Source organism: Paramisgurnus dabryanus, chromosome 13 (genome assembly GCF_030506205.2).
Source record: "Paramisgurnus dabryanus chromosome 13, PD_genome_1.1, whole genome shotgun sequence".
Taxonomy (NCBI): domain Eukaryota; kingdom Metazoa; phylum Chordata; class Actinopteri; order Cypriniformes; family Cobitidae; genus Paramisgurnus; species Paramisgurnus dabryanus.
Window position 1 is genome coordinate 21,051,135 of NC_133349.1, and position 9,881 is coordinate 21,061,015.

The following is a 9,881-nucleotide window of genomic DNA, read 5'->3' on the forward strand; positions in this document are numbered from 1 at the left end:
TTGTGCTTATAACAAGCAAAAATATCTGCCAATGGGGTGAGAAAATTTTGCTTAAATTAGGTGTTGAAGAAAAAAGAAATCTTATTTTTAGATTTTTTCTCACCCCATTGGCAGAAATTTTTGCTTGTTTTAATCACAAATTCACTTAAACTGTATATTTTTTGTCTAAAAACTAGACTTATTTTCTTGGGTCATTTTGCTCATCAAGAAAAAGCATCTTAATTTAAGAATTTTTAGATATTTCTACTGAAAACAAGACAGAAATACTTAGTAAGTCATTTTTGCAGTGTAAGTCACACAGGTGTTGTTTGATTTTTCAAAAAAATTTAACCAAATGCTTTCAAAAAGTGGTGGGGAAAAAATCTGCCATTTCAAAAAGTGGTGGGGACATGTCCCCAGCGTCCCCAGTGTACATGACACCTATGCTTTACACACAAATCTAAGTTAATACCCATTATGGTTAAAAGCTAGTTTAGATTCTAAGAAAGTGTTTAATAGCTGCTCTGTTTATTAACATGCTGTATCTACTTTAAACACAAAGCAGAGCGAAACAAATCAGTTTAAATAAGATAAAAATAGCATTTTACAAGAAATACTAAACATAATATTTATATCCAACAACTGAATTCTGATTTTTATGCGCACGTGCAGCGTTGGCAAAGTAACATTGGCCTGTCAGTCACCTCGTCAAGATAAATCCAAAAGTGAGACAACAAACGTTCACTTTAAGGGCCCTTCAAATGGATTAGGGCAACGGGATGCTCACCTCCGGAAATCGCCCAAAATACTACAGCTAACATACATGGCGCATGCGCTCTAGCATTTAAATCTTAAACGCTCCCTACACGAGCAACCACACTACGCAATTTGCGCAGGTTCGTATTCACAGAGAAGATTAGGTGAAAACTGCATTCCTTATGGGAAGAGACTACGCCGTTTACTTCAGTCCTTCTAATATTGCAAGTAACATCGACTGAATAAAGTAGACAACTGAATCCTTACTTTACCATGCTCTAAAATTCCCTGCGTCTTTGAATGAATATTAGGTAAGTAGGTCACGCATGCTCTATATTTACAGACTTGAAGAAGGCGGCGTTTACCATATAAGGATTTAAATGGGGGTGACAGGGTTGAAGCTAACGGTAGAGCACGCTACTTTATATCAGATCAATGCTTGTGAATGTAGAGAACTCATAATGGTTATTAATTTATATTTTTACATATGTGTTTGGCCTATATTGTAAATACAAGTAGTATGTGCCACGAAACATCAAAAATTCCCTGTTTTCTTGCCTCAAAACCCATAAGCAGACCTGGACAGGTTTCTCGTTAAGTCAGGTTTTGTGTATTTGTTTGCGTTCGCTTGTTTTTTTGCAGTGCTGTAAAGATTTATTGTAAATAATCACCGCAATAAAAACAATTGGGACATGATTCTGGTCATATTTAAAAAATATTACATTTTAACATAGGATCTGTATTAATTTATAAGGTGCGATGGGTCGGTTAGACCTTGGCGATGTAGTCCTGCGGCGGATGCAGGAGAAAGACATTGAAGCTGTGAAGATTCTTATCAAGGTGAGATCGTTTGTTGACCCATTTAGTAGTTTTTATCATATTATGTGTTTCCTATAAATACAGGAACACAACATTTCTCAATATCCTTTCTTTTGTCATGTTCTTCACTTGTTTTGCATTTTCTGTTTTGTTTTCATTTGTATGTACAGGAAGGATGCGAGGGAACAGAAAACCGTCTCATTCTTCACCTCCTTACCCGTCCGGCTGCCCTTCTCATGTTGGCCACTCTCTCTTCCATCCTCCGCTTTGTGCTGCACTCTTTCATCATTGCGTTGGTCATTCCTGTCTTCCTTCTTATCATATACCTCAAGCTCACCATCCCACGATCAGTGGGCATCCTGGGCTCCAGCAGGCCATACTGGGACTATGTGGGTAGCAGTTACCATGCAGACACCGAACCGGAGCTTCCCAATCCTTACGCAGGAAGAACAAAACCGAGCGCCAATCAAGAGAAAACCAGACGGCGCAAAAAAGCCAAGGAGAAAGAGAAGACCAATGAGAAAGAGCAGGTGGATGAGGATGAAATTAAGGAGAGGGCAAAGGTTGCCGGGGAGGTTTGGGTAGCAGACTGTGATGGAGAGATTATGGGGTGTGTGGCTAGAGATGGTTGGAGTCGCTATGGTGTATGTCGGATATGCAGGCTGGTGGTTCAAAGCTGGTACCGCAGAGAGGGACTGGGAAGATTACTGGTGCAGGGGTTGGAATCTAAAGTAAGGCAGAGTGGAATATGCCGGGTCTATGCCCACGTGCCATTTCCCTCCAAAATGGGAGAGGTTTTCTTTAGAAGGCTGGGTTATCGTCTGCAAGGTGAGACTGGAGGGACTGAGGAAGAGGAGGAGGATGAGTATGAAGAACCAGAGAAGGGTTGGCTGGGGTTCCCTTTAACCAAAGTGTTTGTTAAGGATTTGTAAGTGAAGTGTCAATAAAAGGCGGTCTTTAAAGGGATAGTTCATCCAAAAATGATATTATACCCATGATTTACTTACTCCCAAGCCGCCTGAGATGCATATATCCATCATTTTTTCAAACTTACACATTTTCAGTTATTTTAGAAAATGTTTTAGATCTTTCAGTTAATCAAATGTAAAGTTATGGGGTCCACTTCATCAAGTCCAAAAATGTCCATCCATCCTTCACAAAATAAATCTAAACGGCTCCAGGATGGGGCTTTCTAAGGGTAATCCGCTCGCTGTTGTTTAAGAAATATCCATACTTAAAACTTTATTAACGAAAATAACTAGCTTCCGGTAACGCCGCCATCTTAGATTCTCATCTTGAATACGTACGCGACTAAGATGGCGGCGTTACCGGAAGCTAGTTATTATTGTTTATAAAGTTTCAAATATGGATATTTCTACAACAAAACGGTGTGGATTACCTTCAGAAGGCCTTTGTTTATCATTGTGGTGCCGTTTGGATTTATTTTGTGAAGGATGTTGGACCCCTTAACTTTACATTTTATTAACTAAAAGATCTAAAACGTTTTCTAAAATAACTGAAAATGTGTTTGTCTGAAAAATGATGGACATATGTATCTCGGACGATTTGAGAGCGAGTAAATCATGGGTTTAATATCATTCTTGGCCGAACTATCCCTTTAATTCAACCTGATATTAAAGGAAAACTTAAAAGGATAGTTCACCCAAAAATTAAATTCTGTTATCATTTACTCACCCTCATGTTGTTTTAAACCTGTATGAGTTTCTTTATTCTGCTGAACACAGACACCAATTGACTTCCATAGTTTTTATGTTTCTTACTATGAAAATCAATGGGTACCGTCAACGCCAAGCTTACAGTGTTCAACAGAAGACATTTTTGGTTGAATTTTCCCTTTAACTATTTATAAGGTGCCTGTTAGTACAATGTGAATCAAACAAAAGCGTATGAATATTAGAATTTATATTTCACTGGGGTGAAAGCAGATTACTTTAAATTAGTGATCAATTCAGTAAAATTTAAAACAGTTATAAATTGCCATGCATTAATTGTGTTTTAAGATGATTTTAGCTACTAAAGATATTTTAAAGTGTAGTTTTGGATAAGTTTGTATTATTTTCATTTAGGAGTTATTTGTTTATCCTCTCCCTGTGAGTTGTACACCACATTTACAAACTTAGTGAATATTCTGACTTCTGGATATTTTTCACTATAGATTATATAAATCATAACTTTTTATATTGTTTTTATTTTTTTGCTGATGAGTGTTGCAGATTTCATCTCTGGGTTGATGAAGTTGTTAGTTGAGCGGTGACTGAAAAAGGATAATCAGTTGGTGATAATGGTTATTGTATTATTTGCTTAGAATAAAAACATTGAAGGCGTTGTTTGTGAGAACATGACAAGAGAGTAAACAATTTACTTTTTGTGTTTACCTTATTTATTTATCTTATTTATTGTGTGGCATGTAAATGACAAGTGGTATGTGGTATTTTTTTCTTCTTTTTGAAAAGCGTTTCCTATGACTGTTGAAAAATAAGCTTATAAAGTATTGCACCACAGTTTTGTCTCATGTCTTTAATTTTTGCATATATATGCATATGTTTTGAACATGCGCATTTTAATTATGTTTTGCTGTACTGAATAACTCCGTAAAACCTTTGCAAGCAAACTGTGACATTCAATTGTGTGAATAAGGTTCAACATTTGTATCCAGTGTGATTGCTTTAAATTTGCTGCAAAATGCATTGCAAAAGGATCTACAGTTCATTTCTGCATGCTACATTGTTCTGTGTAGGTGGATACAGTTCGGTGACGCCGAGTGTGTTTGAAATGAAGATCAGTTCATGCTGTGTGGTTGCTTAAAACTGTCTATACCTTAACCACTCACACTACTACCCAACAGCACCTACTGCACTCATTCACCACCGGATGTTTATACAGTTTACCGTGTGGTTGGGGAGATTCTCACCTGCAACACAAAGCTGCACTGTCACGTTTTTAGTTAGCTCTACTAATCTATTTAAAACTTTTGACTTATTATTTAAAAGCATGCAGTACACACATGCTTGACAATTAAAACAAATAGATAACTACAAAACTTACCATAACTTAAGATAACTTAAGGTCTGTAGTATTCATTTAGCAGGTTTTGATATTACTCTCATGTAGACAATTTGGGTTTAAATACTGGTTTCAGAATGATTTGAATTGTTACCTGTAACATTGTACACCTCGCCTAACTCTCTAATATATTCACAATGAGATAAAGAAATGAATGTATGTATGCATGAATGCTTTGTGAATGTTTTGGAAGAACCCGTAACTCGCCCTCTTTTTAACAAAAAATTTACCGTATTTGTCATGCACACAAAAACTATACAGTAAAAGCCTGTTTAAAATGCATTCGACTACCCATACCCAAAATTTCATGAGCTGCCAATGTGTTAGACAACTGAGTTACTGTATCTCCTGTAGCTTTTGGAAGTCACAGTGGCCAGTTTGACGTTAAGGACCATTGGTTGTAAAGTACAAAGCTGCTCAGGCAATTGAACACCTGCTACTACGTCCCCTAACCGATGGGTAACTATTATTGTCACCAGGAAACAGATGTGAGTTCATGACTCTGGAAAGTGAGTGTTTGGAGCCGTGGTTGAATTCGTCTGCACGATCTTGTGTGTGTGTGTGTCTGTGTGCGAGGGTGGGTTTTCGGAAAATATGAGTTGACGTTTCCTGTAATGATTTGTTCGCGTTGCGACTTTTGATACAATGTAGTGGTCGACTTTAGTCTAAGTGACACTTATTGAAAAGTGGGCCTTGGGTCACCTGTGGCAGCAGTCAGATATAAATTTGAAGTGCTAGTGTCACACGTCTTTTCCGATATGTTGGTGTGAATACACAAAACTTTCTTACTCGCATGTCTTTTTGAGGCATATTGTTATAATACATCCAAAAACTGATTATTAGCTGTAACAGAAGCATGACCTGTATTCTTTCCTACATCCTTTCTCTTGTTTTCCCATGTTATACACACATTGTGCACTGTGGTAAGACCTCAGAAAGACTTGTGGTCGGAAGGTAAATCATGGGAGCAGACAGATCTCTTCCAGATGTTCGAATTCAGACACATACACAGAAGAAGGAGCTCATTGGGGAGCGGTGATTTCCCTGGCCACAGAGGGCATGACAGGGTGACTGGAGACAGACAAACACGCACAGGATGCCAACTTAAAAGTAACAAGGAAAAGTAAAAGACGGTTGTAGACAACCACAAATTAATAAGTGTGCGTGCGTGTGTGTGTGAAGGGATTACCCTCTCCTTTCGTGAGCAGGCGGATTAGCTGGGCTTGCATTTGGCACCGGGCCCTCACGCTACCTGTCTGTTTTGGTGTGTGTGCACACTGCATGTGAGGGTTAATTGCCTTTTTGGAAAAACCCTCTGTGGAGGTGTCAGGATTTTGGAAACCTCCTGTAGTAAAAACCAGCTTTTGGATCCCTGTGGGAAAAACTAAATGAGTGGAAAGGGTGAGGATGGAGAAAATCTGAGCAAGGGTATAAACTATATAAGAGTGTTTTGGTTGTTGTTTTAGATTGTGTGGGAAAACTGAAGTGGAGGTTCCCTGACTGGGTGCAAGAGATTTGGAAATTTCCAGCTCATTTTGGTTTCGCTGTTGGCAGCGTTTTCTGACACACATTCTATGGTTGCGAAGCAAGTGCTACTGAATAAACAATAATTAACAGTTACTAAATAGAAAAGACCCCCATGCTGTCATCAAACCATTTTTCATTTCTTTTTAACCACTATGTCTAAAGTTTATTCAACTGAGTAAAAGTATATGACATTATAGAAATAACACACTCTCTGTTATATATATAAATATATATATATAACACTTTCTCGTATCTGTTTCGATATCACGTGCTTATTATACAGATCATTCATCCGTGCCTCAGTTTAAATGCACCTGTGCCCTCCCAAATACGTTTGAAAACATTTCTCACCCAATCAGGGACCCTCTTTTTCTCAGTTATACGAGCATGTCATACGTTTTCTATACCTCCCTCTTCCTCGACCCATTTTTAAACTCTCAGCCACTTTCATATGACTGAATGAGTTTGCAAGTTTCGTCTTTCGGAATGATCAGCAAGCTGGACAGGTAAGTGAAAACAAAACAAGTGATAGTGAGAGACAAGGGGTGTTTTTTTTAGTCTGGACCGTGCATATGCAAAGGCAACAGTATTTATGGCCATATTATTTATTATAAGTTAATGGCAATGTATTAATGCATTTATGTCATTTAGTTTATATGCACTTTAATGCACCTGCATTTAGGTTTTCTTTGGTTTCAGAAAGTGAAAATTGAAACTGATAGATATTAGTATGAATGGTTGTGAGTGTTTGTGGCTATGCGTAATCTTTGTTGTGAAATGAGCAAGGTTTAGAAACCAAGTCAACCAATCACTGATGACTAAGGGTTGTTTCAGTCATACTGTACAAGTAGATCATTACAAAATATAGAGGAACAAAGACGCTTAAGATTTATTCAGGGTTTTTTGTACAGAAAATGTATGTAAACCCTGAATAAATCTTAAGCGTCTTTATCAATATTTTTATTGATATTATTCTGTGTTATATGTCCATTATCACAGATGTATTGCTATTGTTTTATATTACATCTATTAGTCAATTATCATAAACAAACACAGTGATATGGCCGCTTTTGGATAGTCATGCAAACTGTTTATATTTTAATATGTATTATAGATGTATGTCATTTCATTAAGATCTGCATCTGGCAACAAGTAATGTTTTTTAGAAACAATTTGATTATTTTGAAAACTTTCTATTTTATTTTGCCAAAGTTACTTTTAATCCTTTCAAGTGGTGTCCCATCAGAGTAACTGAAATTATTTCAGCAAGATATTGTCCAAAATACAAACTTTTCTTATTGCCTTAGACAATATAAACTACATACATCTTAAAAACAAATGAATATGATTTGATATTTTGTAATATTCTGCAAAACCATTCTTGTCCCATTGTACATTATTATGAAATTGAATAACAAAGTATAAATGTTGTGTTATAGTGTGCTCCTGACGCAGAAGAAATTTACATTCCATTATAAAAATGTGCGCTGGGCCCGTGGGAGACACGAGACTTACCTTTGTTTTGTGGTGAAAAGACGTATTGGCCCTGACTCCCAAACTTTTGACTTTGGACACCTGCGCAATCGCTCCGGCTGCCATGTAGAGGTAAAGAGTCGACAGATAAACAGAAAAATCATGATGATGTTTATGGGTTAATAATCTCTATCTCACCATCTGCTATTATCTCTTTTTGATTCATCCTGTTCTTTTCCACATCTCATGTAAAGCTGCTTTTCCTGCGCCATTTGGGGGTGCTGTGTCCAGGACTGTGTGGTTCAAGTGTGGACGGTGCGAGGATGTGTTACTCAGTGACCTGGTTCTGCTCCTGGTCGCCCTGCGTTAAATGTGCCCGGCAACTTGCCCACTTCCTGTCGCAGACGCCCAACCTGCGACTGAGAATCTTTGTGTCACGCCTGTATTTCTGCGATGAAGAGGACAGCCAAGAGAGGGAAGGACTGCGAAACCTAAAGAGGGCAGGGGTGCAGATCTCTGTGATGACTTATAAAGGTAAATGAGGACAGAGATTATATGATAGGCTATATGTGATCATGAGATATATGTGACGTGATTGTGGTTGTGTGTTTTTCTAAGACTTTTTCTATTGCTGGCAAACATTTGTTGCACGGAGAGAGAGACGTTTTAAAGCCTGGGATGGCCTTCAGGAAAACTCTGTCAGACTCGTTCGAAAACTGAATCGGATCCTTCAGGTCCTTAATATACAAGCATTCTTTACCTGTAAACCTTTTGATGATGAAATTAAAACCTATATTTCCTGTGCTTATTTACATATCTTCTTTTTTTTACTATAGCCCTGTGAGACGGAGGATCTGCGGGACTGTTTTACACTTCTTGGGCTTTGACCACAAATATGAGATTCTCAAATGACTGAACACTGAGATATAAATGTGTGTAAATGGTGCTGTTGACCTGAGACTTGAATCTACTGACTTGAATTTGAGTAAATACTGTACTGTACTGTAATAATCTGAGATGATATTATACTGTATATAGCATTAATGTGATATGTTCACTCAAAGTAAAATAAAAGCTAAACATTGACATGTTATTCTGTGATAAAGCTGTTTTCATAAACACATTCTGGACTACCAGGTGCATGAGGTTTGATGAGAGTATTTGTGCTGAATTGAAAGTTTCTTAAAAAGTGAATAAACTGTTAAGAGATGTTTTATGATTAATAATATTTCCCACCTCTGTCATAAAAAGGCCCATAACCATTAGACACGGGGAACCACCATATCTCTTGTGTTGCCCCTCGGTATTCAGATTAGTGGTCAAAATATATGTGGTTTTTAAATGATGATTATTAAACTACTACAACTGAAATGAGCTATTAACAGTGTGTTTAGTAATAGTATTACAAAGCACCAGTTAATTTGTAACTGGAGCTGGATCTTGTGGTCTTGAGACTTCTTGAGAGCACATGAATGTGGCCTCGGTCTGAGTCTCTAAAAAATAAATGAATGGTCTGGATATGGGTCTTAGCTTATGGTGTTGGACAAAACCACATCTGTAAGTCCAGAGTCTTACCTGCTATATTATTTTAATACAATTAAATTAGCCTCAGACTTTTCATGATTTAATAGGACTTCTGGAGTTGAACATTATGGGATTATGGGTCAGTAAAAAGTACCAAATATATAGTACAAATAAAGATTAGGCTACACTGTAAAAAGATTATTTGCTACTTTAATTTTTTTTGTTGAATCAACTCAGATTTACAAGTCTTTTCAACTTACTATTATTTATCTTAGATGAGTTGTTATAACTACAGATGAGTTGTTATAACTTATAGAATGAAGTTGACTTTTTAGCAATATCTTGTCAAGATAAATAATAGTAAGTTGACATGACTTGTAAATCTGAGTTGATTCTTAAAAAAAAATTAAGATGGCAAAGATTTTTTTATAGTGTATAAAAACGTATTTGTTCTTAATTGCCAAACCACTTTGTTTTTTGTCATTTACTCAAATTATTCCTATATGATCAGACCATTACAAATAGGGAGATGGTAAAGCATTACACTTTAGTTAACTTTTTTACAAAAAAAAACTTTTTTTATGCAATCTAAAAAAATCATTATTACAGAACTAAGCAGGAAATGATGAGACAAAAACACATAGGCTACAGCATTTTTGAAAAACAACCAAAAATGAAAGCATGGAATTTTAAATATGTAAATAACTTATAGGTCATAT

At 36.7% G+C, this 9,881-nt stretch overlaps 2 protein-coding genes across 2 annotated transcripts; both read left to right on the forward strand.

Moving 5' to 3' along the window:
• Positions 1-874: 874 nt before the first annotated feature.
• On the forward strand, positions 875-4,076 carry nat14 (N-acetyltransferase 14 (GCN5-related, putative)). The gene is made up of 3 exons (XM_065245895.2): positions 875-1,046; positions 1,490-1,575; positions 1,725-4,076. Exons 2-3 carry the CDS (start codon positions 1,495-1,497, stop codon positions 2,484-2,486), a joined length of 843 nt encoding a protein of 280 aa, XP_065101967.2. The 5' UTR covers positions 875-1,046; positions 1,490-1,494; the 3' UTR covers positions 2,487-4,076.
• Positions 4,077-4,151: 75 nt separating this feature from the next.
• aicda (activation-induced cytidine deaminase) lies at positions 4,152-8,920 on the forward strand. Its single transcript, XM_065261189.2, has 5 exons — positions 4,152-6,671; positions 7,605-7,770; positions 7,893-8,172; positions 8,257-8,372; positions 8,475-8,920. The coding sequence occupies exons 1-5, from the start codon at positions 6,625-6,627 to the stop codon at positions 8,523-8,525; spliced, it is 660 nt and encodes a 219-aa protein (XP_065117261.1). The 5' UTR covers positions 4,152-6,624; the 3' UTR covers positions 8,526-8,920.
• Positions 8,921-9,881: the final 961 nt, after the last annotated feature.